At 25.3% G+C, this 18,280-nt stretch overlaps 1 protein-coding gene across 1 annotated transcript in view; it reads right to left on the minus strand.

The window, feature by feature from the left end:
• Positions 1-1,710: 1,710 nt before the first annotated feature.
• Positions 1,711-18,280, minus strand: part of jdp (DnaJ domain-containing protein) — a 123,794-nt gene continuing 107,224 nt past the window's right edge. Inside the window, exon 4 of the mRNA XM_075359826.1 lies at positions 1,711-10,778. Within this exon, the coding sequence (XP_075215941.1) occupies positions 10,575-10,778 (204 nt within the window). The 3' untranslated portion in view covers positions 1,711-10,574. The remainder of the gene's footprint in view (positions 10,779-18,280) is intronic.

The following is an 18,280-nucleotide window of genomic DNA, read 5'->3' on the forward strand; positions in this document are numbered from 1 at the left end:
TACTCAAATTTACTAATGATTCCAGTTTTCAAAAAAGGTTCAAAATCTTATTTTAACAATTATCGCCCAATTGTGATTCTTCCTGCATTATCAAAGCTCTTTAAAAAGGCTATAGCTTCTCAGCTACTCTCTTACTTTGGAAATAATGGATTGTTGCATCATATCCAGTTTGATTTCCATAAAGATAAAAATACTATTAATTATAAATGAATTTTTAACAAAAATTTTGATGTTCTTCATTGGTTGCACCTGGCTCTGATGTCTTCTTTGAATTATCAAAGGCATTTAATTGTGCAAATCACAAGCTGCTACTCCGGAAGCTTGAGTACTATGGTGTTTGTGGAGCAGCTCTTTCTCTACCTAAGTTCAGTTTTAAAGACCATAGGCAGAGTGTTCAGGTCTGGTTATTAAACAATAGTACATGTGTATCTGAAGGGGTTCCTCTGGGATCTATTCTTGGGTCAATATTATTTCTGATCTATGTAAATGACTTGCCAAACTCAATGCATCTGTCGAGGCCGATTATGTTGGTTGATGATACTACAATGGCTTTTATTCTAATTTCTCTAATTTAGTGAGTAGTGATCTTAACAGAATGAATGAATGGTTTTTGGCTAATGGCTTGCTACTTAATTCCTATAAAACAGAAGCAATAAGGTTTCATTTTAATCATGGAATAGTTATTGATACTCTATATATCTATACTATTTATAGATTCCTTTAAATTTTCAACCTCTGCTGATTTCTTGGATCTCACAATTGATGATGCCCTTACTTGTAAGGGCCAGGGTCAGTTTCTGTCATTTAAATTAAACTGGGCTTTTTTTGTTCTACTTATACTGTCATGAATAGATAATGGATAGAGAAAATTGTGTTGATGGTGTATTATGCATATGTATATTCCTTTTTAAATTAAGAGTTCTTTTTTGGGGGTAATTCTATTGATAGCAAAAAAATATTTATTACTAAAAAAAAGCATGATTCATGCAAGAGTTCTTTTAGATATTTTAGAATCCTCACTTTTCCATCCATTTATATTTTCCAGACTATATTATTTATTGACTCTGACTTTCATTATTATGACATTTGGCATAAAAATGTCCTGTACTATCCAAAACACAGGACATCCACCCATAAACATCTACCAAATTAGACTGGTTTATATCTTTATAATAAGCTGCCACCTCATATTAAAATTGAAGCTAATCAGAAGGGATTAGGAGAGTTTTGTGAAGCTTTTTGGTGTGCAGGTGCTATTAATCGGTAAGCAATTATCTGTCTGATGAGTAGTAGTTGTCTTCTCATCATTTTCCAGATAGTCAAGCAAGGATAATAAATGTAAAATGCATTAGATATTATGGGAATTATTATCTTTAATTGTGCTTTATTTGTAACTATACACATTTATTTGTGACTATACACCTGTCATGTAGATTTATTATTTGTGCATATGTGATGTTATGCAATAATGATGTAAAATAAATAAGTACTTCATATATCCTAAACAATTTTTTTTCTACAATAACAAAAAATGAGATATGCCATAAGGATAAACAAAAGAAAAAAAATCAACATTTTTTCAGGAACAGGTAGATTTAAATATGTGGTTAAAAGACATATATAATTTATGATAATTTTTTATACAAAACTGTAATTTTTGACTGATATTGTTTTAGTGGAATGGATTTAAGAACTTTAAAAGATACAGACTGTATTTTTGTAGACTTTTATTTCCATTTAACATTCATACAACAGTTGGTGTAATTGTTTTTTAAACATAGCTTACAAGTATAATATTGTTTTAAATTATGTACATTTTGTCAAAAAATTGAATAATCACGTTTTAACCATTATAAAATATTAGTGCCTGAAACTGCAATGTATAATTTTAATGTTAAAGAATGTTTTGTTATTACTGAGTTTTAAGGTTCCTGTAGACTGAAACATAAAATATTTGAGTAAGGTAATTAGGATGTCATACTAAAATTTATTAAAACATTTAATTACTTTTAATTATAAAAATGAAAATTATTTCTTTATAACTATTATTATTATAATAATCTTTTTTTTAATAGTTTGTTTAAATCTGTTGTTAGATGAAAACTGTATATATATGTGATTCAGTCAGGATTACTTTTTTTATTTGACTTAACTGTTATTTACCCTGTTCAGTGTATTTGAGCTATCATATATATATGTAAAATTTATCAGTCCTTAAATTTTTACAGTTAAATCATGAAAAACAAATTCTCTTAAAAAATTAATATCAATAACTTCATTCATTTAAATTTACATTTTTAGTTAAAAGGAAAATTCACCACACAGTTGTTTCATTTTGACAAAATTGTCATTATATAAATGCATAATACAAGTAAATTAAACAGTACATTTCTTCACTATATAGCAAAGTTAAGAAAATATATTCCTTTGGTATTAATATCCTCAAATCATTAGAGTGATAGTTTCCAATGTATTTCTGTTTAACATTTTCATTATTTTATCAGCTTAATTTTATGTTCATAAATTTACATAAATACTGCTACTAAATTATGTATTAATTTCTTATTAAACCTTTAATTATGAGTTTATTTATCAATATACAAAGATACAGAAAGTTAATATTTCTGCTAAAATCTGTTATTAATCTTTTGGGAAAATTATTAACAATGATTAATTTATAAATTTGTTTACACATGTTTATTTAAAAATTGTATGTGTACATTCATTAATTTTACTTCTTTTATATTGTTCATTACTTCAGTTGGTAATAAAATACAGATATAATTATTAGAATGCTGTATATGAAGATTAACTATTGTGATAAATATATTACAAATGTAATGGGTATTTATCTCTAGGCTGCAGTAATAAAAAAATTTCAAACACTTTATTATTAGCTTGTAATTTTAAAATAAATCACTTTAATAATATCACCTCATAACCCTTCCTTAACAGAATAAAACTAAAATTAAAATGTACTTTTTCTAATAGAAATAGAGGGATTTATAAATTGCAAATAGTGATGATTACAGTCCGTTCAATATTATTTACTGCTTTTACCTATGCATGTTAATGGTGTATAGATGGTTAAAAAGAGAGTTAAGTGGTAAAAAAGAGGTAAGTATGTACATGTAATTAAATAAATAAATAATTCAGAATATTATCATTAATATATCAATTAATAATAATGTTATTCTCTGTATTACCATTTTTACTGTTATTATAATTATTATTGTGTACCTTGCAAAGAAGCTCATAGAATTCAATATTATGCTGTTTAATTTCATATACATCATTTGAGATTTTAAAATTGGTTTGGCACTAATTTATTTGTATGTACAATATGTTTATATACTTTTTTTAAATTAATATATGTGTATAATATCTTTTTTCAATCTAGAAAATATATATGTTTACAAAATTAAATTAAGACTTATAATCTTTTTATACTTAAAATGTATCAATTAGGACAGGAAGACAATTGACATGGTACAATAAACATTTAAATAGAGAAATATGAGCATGCATTTTTTATGATTTTGTGCAACATATTTTAACCTTATAAGATCCAGTTTCTCTAAATACCACACATCCATATTTGTAATAGTATTTTTATTTTTCTCTCTCCAGAAGAAAAAGAAACAATTTTTAAACAAAAACAAACATTTATTAATTACCCACATATTAATTGGCACAGCATTAGAGTGAATGAATAAGTACTTCAAATCTCATAAACATTAAAGATTCTTAAAATGAATGAAATATCTGAACCAGGTTTGTATTTGAAGAATTTTATTTTTAGTGTTCATTAAAATTTTGAGCAGTTACATCTGTATTGTTATGTGGTAGTCTGTGAATACACTGCGTTGGTCTCATCAAAAATCTTAGAAATTCTGATTTGTCGAATATTTATGAAATTGGATTTTGTGAATTTTCACAATTTTTTATTTATTTTAAAATGAGTCTTGCTATATTGATTCTCACTGTTTTGCTTTGGTAGTTTGGTGCTTACCTGCAGTTATTTCTTTTTTTGTGTTTTTGTACATTTCATTGTATTTTACTTTTATTTATATACTCAGTTAACTGCTACATATTATTGTATGAATAATTTAATGGAATTAATATAAATATAATTTAAGTTATCTTGTATTTAATTCATTTTTACTTACATATTTTATTATTTTTTAAATAATGTAACTATGATTTTAAATATGTTTGTATGAGTATTTGTTTATTTCGTTTCAACAGACAATGCCCAATTTCAATTTCAATTTTTTCATTGCATCAAAGGGATAACAGGTAAAAAAAATTGCAGTGGAGTGTACTAAACATTTAGTTTCTAACACCATTTCTTCAATTCAGCTCAGATCAGTTTTTGCTAGTAGTACTATGTAAAATTTATGGTTTTTTAATATTAGAAATAACACATTTTAGAAATTAGTATTAACTTGTTCTTTTAGTATTTGTTTAGAATAACCTAACTTTTGTGTTACAGAGTTCGGATTAATCAAGTGTGATTCACTCGAATAGAAAATTTCATACAAACTTTTTCAAAAAAAATATTTATTAAATCTGGTATACAATTTACATGAAATATTGACAGTTATAATATTTTAAACCATAAACTAATTTAATTTTAAAAAATGGGTTTCAAAAATGTCTGCTTTTATAGTAGTTTAACTAGTTATGTAATAGTTAGTATGTTGGATTCTGAATCAGCAAGTTTCAGTTCTCAGTAGAATGTGGATTTACTCCCCAACATTTCATTCACTCTATTTTAATACCTTCCTTCCCTTTCATGAGTTTATGTGAGTAAGTACATGTAAACTAAAAAAAATCCTCAGATAGGAATGTTTCTATTAAAATTAGCTGATGGAATATTTAAAAACTTCATAATGTTATAAAAAACTCTTTTAAAAAAATAGTTAATTTTTTTGAATTAAATGCTTGAAAAATATTTTTTATTTCTACCATTACAATCATAGATGATCTTTATAATTGTTTATCTTCTTCTGGATTTAATACCGAGTAGCTTTGGAAATTTACATAATTAAAACTATACAATAGACTACACATATCACATTTCATATAAATATAACATTTACATAAAAAGTCCATTTGAATTATTTACAGTAACACAACAATTATATATATATATATATTTATATTATATTAAACATTTATATATTTTCAACGTTATATAACTTATTTCATTAAATATAACATTAAAGTAAGTATCATTTGATGATCTATAAACTAGAAGTACAGGACACATTTATAAATATAAACAAGCTCAAAAATTATAGTATGTCTTGAAACTTGAAACTGTTTTCCTTTTTTTGTTAGGGTAAACAGTTCATGTTCACCAACAAGTTGAAAAATAATAAAACAAATATTTTCTTTACAGTTTAACTTTTTTTTTTTAAACAATAATAATAGATGACTTTATCTATTTTCCCCCGTTTAAAATGAATATTATTATTTCTTTTATATACCATAATACTTTCATTCGCCGTAATTACTGAAAAAATATTCAACTTTTTATATTATTAATATAAATATCTAATATATATTTATGTAATATAAATGTATATAAAAATATTACTCAGGAAGTATAAGTATATACATATATATATTTTTGAAACATTAGGATTGTCAGTACATTTTACTGCTAAATCAATCTTTTTTTAAAATTAATTAGATTGTCAAAATATTTACAAATCATCACATATTCAAGAGATAATTCTTTCGTTATAAAAAATAATTCATGCATGAAATCATCTGATGAGTGAATAAACAATCAGGCAAAGGTTCTAGAAAAAGTAAGTCAAGTGTTACATCAGTACAAAAATTAATTTGTTTGATAAAATATTGTATTTTTCTTTTACTAATAATAAAATGTTATATTAGGAAAAGATGTTGTGCTTTGCCATTGACATCTAATACTGCTTCAAAAGCAGGTATCTTTTTATTTTTATTTCTTACTAGTAAGTTAAATGTGAACTGAAGTTAGATTACTTTAATTTTCACGTTTTTAAGATTATTTATAAAAGTCATTTAATATTCTATGTTTTTCATTAAAAAATATATATTTTACTATTAGGCATTAATTACATTATTAATGAGGTGCAATTCTAGAAATATTATATTGTAACACCTAGAATGTAGAATGCATGCAATAGGTTTATTTCAGTATATCACTCAGGATTATCTGTCATGAACAGGATTTTTTTGTTTTATGTATGGAAACCTCACAAGAATAGAATCTTGGACCTCAATATAGTTACCAGCAATATTAAATTTTATATCATTATGATGGCAAAGTCTATAAATTTATTTTAGACTAACCAATTGCTTATGCTAGATGAATTTAATCCATCATTTAGTTATCTTATTTGTTTGGGATAGTCTATAAATAATGTGACAATATTTTTACCAGTTTCTGATCTCTTTTTCCCTTTGTGACAAACTGTGAAATTTCCGTATATCACTAATAGTATTAATGACAAATGTAACCACCCTCATGAATGACACAAAAAAGTTGAATTAATATCCAATTAATAATAATAAATATTTAATTAGCTATCTTAATAACTACATAGTGATTGCCCAAATAGAGTTACTTTTATTTTTGTGATGAAATTGAAAAATTAATTTTAAGAAAAGTGATTAAAATGAATTTATTAGATATAATTAATAACAATTAGGAAAAGATAATTTATAAAATAACATCTGTCAAATAATTTATAAATTCATTCGGTTTCAAGGATATCAACATTAGAACATTTTGTACTTTCCAAGGGATCTTTAAATTATGAATGGTTCTAAAGACTGTTCGAAGTGTTTATTATATTTATCATGTGCACACATGTTTATTATATGATCTTTGGAGCATTATGTGTACACCTACTCTGGGTACCATGAAGTCCACCTCAAGATTTGTAAGGTCTTGATATATTTAGTTAATAATAATGAAGCTAAGTCTATTTGTTCTACCAAGCAAACTAGGAAATATTCTTCATTGAATAAATACTTAAATATTAGAAATATATACTTAAAAAGTTTTCTTGCAGTGGGACATAAGTCCTTTCCTTGATCTCCTTCATGAGAAAATTCTAACCTCCTCCCTTCTCTTTCATAACATCACACAAATTTATGGATGGCTCCTTTTGTTCAGTTTATTGGTTTATTATTATTAAAATTTTTTAATTAAACTTTCTCAATACTCTAAATCCAATGATATTCTTTAATTTTTAACAATTTCTTCCCATTAGTCTTATACTCTCAAGACTTCATTATCTGAAAAAATATAAATATATATCTATTCATATAAAAGTAAAAATATAAAATAAATAATGCTTTTAAAAATATTTCTTAAAATTTTATTTACACTATAAGTGAAATACAAAATAAGAAAAATAAAAAATTTTAAATAAGCATGAATTTTGTTTTCAATTTTACAAAACAGACATTTCATACACAAAAAACACATCTCATTTTTGATAAATTAGAATTAAGAGTAAAATAATTAAAGTTAGAAAACCAATATGACCGTAGGAATTTTTCATCTTATCAGTGTTTTCTCAAAATAAATGTAACTAATTCTCTTACAGTAATTTAATGATATAAAAATATCTGACAAATGCCATAATAAATAGAAAAAATGAGCTGCCACTTGCTTTGAATGAAACTAATTACTTATAACTGTATTTAATATACATCAGAATATTGTTATTTCTAGTCAATAAAAATAATTAAATAACATTCCATTTAGAAATTTTAACTCCTATCATTCATTAATAGCAGTGGATTCCTGGTGTAAGTAAATAAAAATTCATCAATAATAATTATAAACAAACTTAAAAAAAAATATTTTTGGTGAAATGAATTGCAGTAACATTGAAAAGAAATTTACTCTCTTGTTTTAAGTAATAAAAGTATAATTAAAAGGATAAAATCTTCTTTTTTTATAGAACTTAGTACTTAATTATTATGACAGTAGTTTATTTCAAAAGTCTCAAAAGAAATATAAAGAAAATTTAATAAAAAATTACATTTTATTATAAAATAATTAATAATTTTACAATAAAATTTAATTGAAAATAAAACTAATTCTTTACTTTATTTTTAGAAGTATATACAATAAATATTATAAAATATACAATTTTGTATCATTAAAAATATAATAAAAGATAATATTCTTATTATTAATTATAACAGCTGTTTAAAAGAAAGTAAATATTTAAATTTTATAACACTATTAATTAAATTCTCAATTAAAGTATAATGCATGTCAATGCATAAATCAAGAATTTGAAAATGTAAAACTCCTTAATTTTATATATTTGTTTCTGATACTACCAACCAAATAATTTTTTGTAGTAGATGCAAAATAACAAAATTTTGTAACACGTTTTCTGAGTGGTGCATTTGTTAATTACTGTGTTAATTTCTCTCTATGAATAATAAAATATACAGTATCAAGTGATTTTTATTCTTAATTATTATAATTTGATTATGTGTATTATTAAGTGTGAGATAATATAAAAATACAACATATTTTTATAATTACATTCAGTAAGTCTTATTTCAAATATGCCAATTAGAGTTGATATTTTACATCACATTAATACTGTTGCAGATATAGTACTAGTAATGACACTCATATTCTATATGCTTTGCAATAGTTGTGTGATATTTTCTGATCGTATTAAAAAGTTTTTTGGTGATATCTTATAATAATTCATATAACAAGTATTACACATTATTTTGTAAGTATTATAATTTAATTTTAATAACAAATTGTTTTGATTCAGTAAAAATTATTAAAAAATATAAAATAATGTAAAGTTGTATATTTTTATTATTAGTATTAAATGTGATTTACTTCTTTTGTTTTTAAATAGTTTTGTTGATACACATGGTTCTTACAAAATTATATCAAAATTAAACAACATAATTACATTTTTTTTAAACTTTGTTTTGCATAGGATTGATGTATGTTATTTTATGTTTATTTTTAATTACAAAATAATTTTCTTACTATAAATGGTAATTTAATATATTTTTATACGTGGATATTAAAATGTTTCTTTAGTAAACCCCCATTTATTTTAATTTTGTTAGTCTAAAATCTCAGATTTATGGATGTTAATTTCTTTTCCTTTTTGTTGAGATAAGGTAAAAAAAGATTCATAAAAGATTAAATTTTACTTAAAATATTATTCTATACTATTTTTTAAATGTAGTGTAATTTATTATACCATTATTTGTCATAATATGCAGTTAGGTTGTCAAAAATATAACTACTAGTGATTTTTACAGTAGCCACACCATTAATAGAACCACTACTACAAAAAAAAAATATTAAATTCATGTGTGATATTAATGGGTCAGCAAACACACATTTCCAAACTGCCTAGTGTCTGGTAATGTAAGATGAATTTATACTACACTGGATGTATATGTAAATTTTAAATAGTTCATAGAAACTGATTTTTTGTATTAATTTAAAAGTGATGGTGGAAGATATCTATTTAAAGTACTAAACTAATGCTATTCTGATAAAAGTAAAGACAATTAAATGTTTACCAGATTTAAAAGCATCAAAGAGTGCTGCAGACCAAAAGAAAATCAGTGTTTACAGTAATGAGACATGTCAAAACATGAAAGAAATATTTACTGTAAGCGTGTATCTATTGATTTATCCAGATATTTTATATTGTAGCTTAAACTACTATTAAAAGTCTATACAAAAAATAATTTTTTTTTTTAATGCAAATTTTAATTTTGTTAAAATTAATGCATTTAACGATTACCTTTTGAATAATTTTTATATTTTATTATGTTACTAGTTGGACCTGTACAACAATATTTTAAAAGTAGTTTAAGAACAGCCAAATATACATTTAAAAAATAATTAAGTGTTAACTGATAAGTAGGTATATTAGTTGAATTATTAAAAATTTAGAAGCACTTTAAATCATATCTTTTGTCCAGATTACTTGAATATTTGTTCAACTGAAATGATATCAGTTTTGATAAATTTGATAAACGGGGGTTTACAGTAGTAGTTTCATATTACACAAATAACTTCATGAACAAAAAATTCAGAATTGCAAAAGGAAAAGAGTTGATAGTTATGATACTTTATCACTGAAAGTTAAGTTATCTTCATTGTATGTATACTATATTCTATTCATTGGACCAACTTATCAGCTGCCATTTTTCACAAGACATACACAGTACTAATAAAACAATTTTAACTCTAAAAATTATAAATAAATAAATAAATGACACTGAGATTCAAGATTGTTTAACACTTGTATTTTAACATACATATATAAATATATGTATTTATTCTATTAACAGTCATACATTTAATGATAGTATATAAACAACATTGATCCCAAATATAATTAATGTTAATACAATAAATAAAATAATTAAGATACACATATGTATATTTATTTTTCATTTATTTATGTCTACTACAAGTACGGATACAGTGCTGTGTTGATGATTAAGGTCATTGTAAATCAGGTAGTGTTATGCATGAAATCATATTATATATTTTATATCTCATAATTGCGAAATTTGCTGACAACTTCATTGGGAGCTGATGAATCCCACTGCATTCCTGACCTTGCTCCCCAGTGTATATTTGCACCTCCCTCAGATGCTCTACGACTTGCAGCTGATGGCATTTTACCTCCTGATGCTTCTCCACCTTCTGGTAACATTCGATCCTTTGTTTTCATTGTAGCCCAGTGCATAGACTAAATAAAAATAATATTTATTTTAAATTAAAATATGATGCTGAATTTTAAAATAAATTGTAAGCTTATAAAAATACAGAAGAAGGAGAATTTATTCACCAGTAAAAATGATTAAATTCAGAAACCTCTATGATTTACATCTTAGCCCTCTATCTATGAAAAAGCGATTTATAAAAAGTGATTTCATAAATTCTTCTATGGAAAATAAATAAATAATGTTTTAACTTAGAATCAGGACCATCCTCATCTCAAACCAAAACCAGGGTTGCCGTATAAAAAAATGTTAACCCCTTAATAGATAAATATATCCTTTATTTTGATCAATGCAAAAAAATAAAAGTACATATATGTCAGAGTAGACAGGTATGTTAATTCATGAATTTATGGATAAAAAAGACAAAATCCACCATTTGCTGGGTGAGTTCCAGGGATTTCCTGAATTAATCATGGTTAAAACTATGACAAGAGCACCACAAAATACACAATTAATATTGTGAATTTTAATTTTATTTAATTCATCAAATAAAACAGTTAAAAGATAGATGTGGTTAAAGTCCATATTAATAACTGAGAATATAAAAACTTGAAATAATATTAAATTAAATACTTAAAGATACTAATTACATAAAGTAACAACAGAATAAATCACATCAAAAATTATTTGACCATATACATTAAATAAAGATAATAAAGGAAATAGAGTTTTAAAAAAAATATTTTTAGTACTATGTATCAATTCATTGACAATGTAATATTGTTTCTGAAAAGAAACATTTTTTGTTTTATTTTAAGTAAATTGGTAAATGGTTAATTAATTTGTTAAAAATGACAATAGAGATCAGTAGAGGTAATAGAGATTTGTTAAGAATTACAATAGACAATAAAGAGAGTAAGGTATTTTTTCATAAGCAAGCATATGTATATTAAGTTAGACGAATACTGTTCTGTTGTTTGCTAGACAGAGGTGGTTATTGTTACTATTAAAGAATGTGTGAGTATCCTTTCCAGGAAAAATTGGATATAAACAACTGGGGTAAGATAATATTTTTCAGCCTACATGATTATAACTGTGTGTACACAGTTAATATTTATGAGTGCCACACAAAGATCGGACAGCCCATCTTCCTATCTTGAAAACTCATTCTTACTTTCTGAGAGAGCACCAAAGAGATGATGTTAAAGAGATGATGTTCAGCTGGGAATATATGTAGACATAATAAATATTTAATAATTATATCAAGCCTAGGGTTTGATTTTTGTTGTAAATGAAATCAATTCAATCACCTCAAGATAATTTATCGTCTAATGTTGCACCAAGAAATTTTGCACTACAGTTAACAGAAATACTACCATTATCATTAGGGGATTATAATCATGCAGTTATTAAATGTTATGTCTAGTTGAGAAACACAACAGTTTTATTAATATTTAAAATTAGGTGGTTACAATTCAACCAGTAAATGAATTTTTAAGTGTTCTAACAGAATTTTCAAGTCTTTTTAAATAACTATCTTCAGGTAGATATGAAGACAACAAAATTATCTCTGCATAGATAACACAGTTGAGTCATCTATGAAGAGGATGAGAATGAATGGTTCAAGATTTTGAGGCAGATCACTAATAAACAATGAGAAGGTCAAAAGAACCAAGAACAATTCCCTGTGATACTTCATGATCTACATTTATCAGTGAGAACTTACATTTTACATGTGTATTTCATATATATATATATGAATTCACCACATCCAAATTAAATGAATATATGAAATAAAAATTCATTGTTGTATGATACGGATAAAGAGAACATTATTTTTCTTTTCATACATGTTTATTTAAAATTGCAGTAGAGTACTGACTTTACCTAATAAGCATTTCAAATAATTGTTTTTGCAATAATCTGAGAGGTATAGAATTACTGTGCAATACCATAGGCATATTTCATACCTCACTGACTCTCAGTAAAGAATTAATTGTCCTGCTGGAAGGCTCATGATGGAAGGCCCATCATAATATCTTTAATAAAGTCCAAAATATTATGATGGACTATAAACATGCACCATAAGTTGGTTATAGTTAACAATTCTCATTTCATCTATCCAAGAAAGAAAGAATGAAGGATAAGGAAGAGGAATAGTAGATGAAGGAAATGACTGACAATACATGGACAGCCTGTGATCATGGTAGTTTACTGTCTTACCCAGAGCCATGAGTTTTCTTCCAAGAAAACTGAAAAGAAGAACCATTAATCTCAACTAAAATTAAATTGTTTGGTTTTTGAAAAATCAGTTTGAGATACTTTTTTGCCAAGGAGTTCTTGAAACTGAAATTTCTGTGTAAAATTTGGGAAGTTGTTAACATGTTTTTTGTCAGAAATAAACAATTGCAATTAAAAAATTGTAAAGTTAAAAAATATGTACTATTAAAAAAAATGTAAATTTTGTTAATAAATCTGTCATGTATTTGATGAGTTTAATATTTATGTGTCATCTTGCTTTACGGCATCTGCCAAGCTTCAAAATTTTATTCATTCACTGGAACACTGGGTGGAAAATACTGCATTCAGATTTTAAACTAAGAAAAACACTAGTGTATACATCTCTTGTTTTCACATGAAGTACAACTGATTTATTTTTAAATTTACATTAAATCCCAGTATCACATCTCGCAAAATGTTTGGGTCTATATTTTGATAATTGTATGATGTGGAATAAACTTTTAAGAGGACTAAAAATTTAAATGTTTGAAATTTTTTATATATATGGTTAGTATTGCCAGTTGAAATGTAGACAATGTGTATGGTTAAATTCTATTGAGTTTAGGCAGATCATAGCTAGACTATGGTTCCATTATGACTCCCCTGTGAGATAAATGGCTCTTAAGAATGTTTGATCCTGTCTATAATACCTTTCTTCAACTACAGTCAAATTTTATTATTCCAGAGTAACTACTTTAGGAGAGAGTGGGAAGCCTTCTTTTGAATAATGGCAAGAACTACTTTTAGTAAAATATGGGTTATTTAAGATACAATTTTAGCATCCTTCTTATGATCTTGTTTATGAGTATAGGTTTCAAAACTTTTTAATAAGTATCCCTATTGTACAGCTTCTGTGGGCATTTTGAGCTCAATGTGTACTTTCTATGCTTGAGCTCAGATTACAGGACATGTGTCCTTTTAATGAATCTGTTACCTCTTTGATGAAAAATTAGTTGAAGAAGTTGCTTCAAGAAAAGGGTGTTCTTGAAGCAACTTCTTCAATTTGTGACCAAATCAGCAGGAAAATCAGGAACCTCTAACGAAATGTAGAAGACATTTTTGTAATAACAGCTGAAAGATGGTTTTTGAGCATAACTGGTCATACATATTACCTGAGCAGTTGAGTAGAGCTACAATAAGAAATTTAAAATAAATTTGTTAATAATTTACTTTCTTAGAAATGTTTCTGCCTTATTAGTAGAATTATTAATAGCTCATAATGGATGTAATACATTGTTTTACTTTTTTATCCAGCTAATTTATTAATTATTCACTAGATATCTGTTGTATATGGATTATATGATTTTTAGAGGAAAAAGATTGGTCTTCAAAAAAACTTTGCTAATATAGTTTTACTACAGTCTAGCTTAAAATGTTTAAGACAGATTAGGATGAGTGAGATCAAATCATAAGCTAACAACTTAAATGTTAAGTAATTATACTTTCAACTAGTTCATTTATGAATAATTTACAAGTAAAACTGGTTATTTATTAAAAGTTCTGATTGAATCTTGCACCTTCTGTATATTTCTTTCTCTAAAAATTAAACTACCAAGGGGAAAAAATGAGGCCATAAAAAGTGCAATAATAAAAGTAGCCATAAAACTAAGTTCTGTGGAATTAAGTTGATTCTAAATTAAAATGTTGATGGCTGTCATTACATATAACATTTGATTTTAAATAACATGATGACTAAACATACAAGTTATATCTAGATTATAGATTTCTCATTCTTTAAAAGATGTAGTATTTTGGAACAGAATATTCATTATTTTTTCTTATAAATATGTAATGCAAGTTATTAATTACAAATAAAATGTTTTACAAGTCTGAAGAGATTTTTGATTCAGTATGTGCAATTATAATAAACAAATTTATATTTAATAACTAGTGAAATTTGTTTTTTATCAAGAAGATTTTGCAGAAAATAGAAAGGTCTGGTTTTAATTCTTTAAAAATGTAATCTGTAAAAGACATAAACAAAATTTGAAAGTTCTTTTCGTTCATCTATATAAGGAATAAAGGAGGAACCATGTAGAGAATGAACCCAAACAGAATCCCTCAAGCAGTCTACATCTCTGTCTAATGGAAGGATGAATTCAGGAAATTCAATAAAGAGGTGGAGGTATAGATTCTTGAGATCATGGAACAGGGATTATCCTGATCCTGGCTGGAATGAAGAGGATTAATTTGTATTTTTATTGGTTATAGATATGAGAAAGAGAAAATAAATTTAATTAATGAATCTTAGAATGGTTGAATCTGAATTTTAAATGTTAAAAATCAATAACATACTAACATACTAAACATATAATTAAAAAACATACTAAAGACAACATACGGTAACATACTAAAGAAGAAAAAAACAATCTTAATATGTTCTGAATTTGAGCTGCTGTGAAAGCTTAGATAAAGACAGCTAATGATAATTACTAATTAATTATTTAACACTGACATTCATCATATTAAATTTGAAAATGAATCAACTTGTTAACACAGCTCTGAAATGGAATTAATAATTTTGGGTTAAATAAATATTGCTTTGTACGTGATGAAGCAATTCTGTTACACTTTTTGTTGATAATTTATTTAAATTATCTTTCATAATTCATCTCCTCAGTAATCTGTGTAAAAACAATCTAATTAAATACCTAATTAAAATTGTAATTTTATGCTGAGGCAGCTATTCACCTGGGTAAAAAAATTTCTTTGAGTTTTTTACTTCTTCCACTGTTTCTAATAAATGAATTGTATTTAATAAGGTATACTGCAGCAGAATGCAGTAAATATTTAGTTGTATCCATTTTGTGTTGTTGTTTTGTCATGTCATTAACTATACCATTTTGTTAGCTTAGTGTAGGAATTATCAGATAGATGGAATATTTATATAAAAATGATGACTTAAAAATAATGTACAGTCACTTCCTATGTTCTTGTGAATGATAGTTTGGCATGATAAAATTTAAAATTGTTTACTTTTGTACCAGAAACCAAATCAAATTCTACAACAGAATGTTTTTGAAAAATTTATTTCAAAACATATTTGATCACGTTACCAATCACCCTCATCCAGACTCTAGTTACTGAGTTAGAAGGTTTTTTAAAAATGTTTTCTTATAAAATTCAGTTTGGTTTCTTGTTACAAGTTTAAAATTTAAATTAAAATATATCTTCAAGATATGATGTATATTATAAAAAGATCATATTTTAAATACAGCACAATAATTTAAAGCATCCCCAGTAAAACATAATACATACCACCATAATGAACAACCCTGATGCATGTCGTATATAAAAAAATCGTACGCATTGCTTAATAAAAAGAATTAAAACATCTTGTTTCAAATCAAGTGAATTTCTAATGCAAAATCACTTAATTTACCTAAAATTCCACCATTCACTGTAAAATTGAACTAAACTGTATCATTCTATTCTATGTTCTGATTCAGTGTGTGAATCATTTCATTAATGTTAGTTATAAACGTTTCTAAATTTCTCTACACATTTACTGATTACTGCTTACATTACTTACCTACAAGCAAAAGTATAGTTAGACTTAACTGTTTAAAATACTAATACTGGTGATTTAATTTGATTGATAAAGTTCAATTAATGGCAATGAATCATAGTAGCAGATGTTGTGTAAAATTTGCCCACTCAACATCTTTTATACATATTTATCTTTTAATGAGTGTTACAAACTTAGTGTTTTTGAGAAATTGAGTTCCCCACTTTTCATTCTCGTAGGGGTAAACTAAAAAAACACCCCTTTTGAAAGGTAGCTAAGAAGAGAATAATGGCAAAATTAATGAGACCTTGAGTAAGGATGTTTCCTTTGACAATAATTGTGTATTAGAAATAATTTAATTACTGTATGAGAAATAATTTTACCCAAATTAATATGAATTACTATTCTTCTAATTAATATTACTATTTTCTTGTACTCGTATTACACAGGGAATGTCACTAATAAAGAACATATCTTGATGTTGGATCTGCACACAATAAATAATGTATATAGTAATGTAGTTGGATTCTGATTAAACAGAGACTTGATATTAATAGCACTATAGCATTGTTCAAAATTATTCTTATTTCATATATACTACTGTTTACTGATCCAAGTTTCATGTAACTGATTCCAATACCTAGCATAGATAAATTTAATAACATTTTTATATTTAGTTTTGTATACAGTCTTGGAGTTATCATAGGAGGATAAGGAAAGTAGAAGTTAAAGATTCAAGTTAGATTGAGGTGGTTTGCAGTCTTGCCAGGAATATAAGTTTATTTCAAAATTAAATAAACAGATATAAATAAAAAGTAAAAATAATTGCTCTACTGACAGACAAGAGTCCCCAGTTATTGTTGACTCATCTATACACCTATTGTTCACTCTTTTCATATGTATGAAGATCTAAATAATGTCTTATTTCATCAGTATCAACTTTACTTTTCTTTAAAATAAAAGAAAAAAAGTTTGTTATGCATATATTATGGATGTGTGTAACTTGTTTTATGTTTAACACATCTACAAAGGTTGACGTGTTGTGATAAAGTAAAAAATTGATATTGTTGTAATTTTCATACTTTGTACTTTTTTATAAATGGTCTACTTATTTATAATTTTTATTTGAAAGCAAGAGAAATAAAATGTACCTAGACCTTACTGTCGTATAACAATAAATGAATAGACAGAAAGTGATGAATGTTGCTTTTCAGAGAACAGAACCTAAGAAAATATTAACTGTACCTTTAGTACAACCCTTGGAACCCCTCGGAGAGTATAAGAAGGGGATGGTTATTACTCAACAGAAAATATACAGGCATTGTTTACATTATACAGCTTGTTATTTTACAAGATTTAAAAAAAAAGAAATTATTTGAATCAAACCGGACAGCAGAACTATTCTCACAATACTCTGTATAATACATTGATCTATGAGAAATAAATTATTTAAAGATCTTTTGACTGATTTATTAATAACAAAATAAAAAAATTCCTTTTACAGAAACAGTATTACAATGTTGATAAAAATAATAGTAATTACATAAACTGACTTATTATTTATTTAACCAATGCTACAACAAATTTTCAAATAATCAATTGGTAAATTTAATTTTTTTATTTTATTGTGTACTGAATTAATTAATTTATTATCTTTATATGGTTGCATCACTATTATTCCATGAGTAAATTAAAAAAAAAATAATAATAATATAGATTATAATCATTTCTCATTTTTAT

Source organism: Lycorma delicatula, chromosome 1 (assembly GCF_047948215.1).
Source record: "Lycorma delicatula isolate Av1 chromosome 1, ASM4794821v1, whole genome shotgun sequence".
Taxonomy (NCBI): domain Eukaryota; kingdom Metazoa; phylum Arthropoda; class Insecta; order Hemiptera; family Fulgoridae; genus Lycorma; species Lycorma delicatula.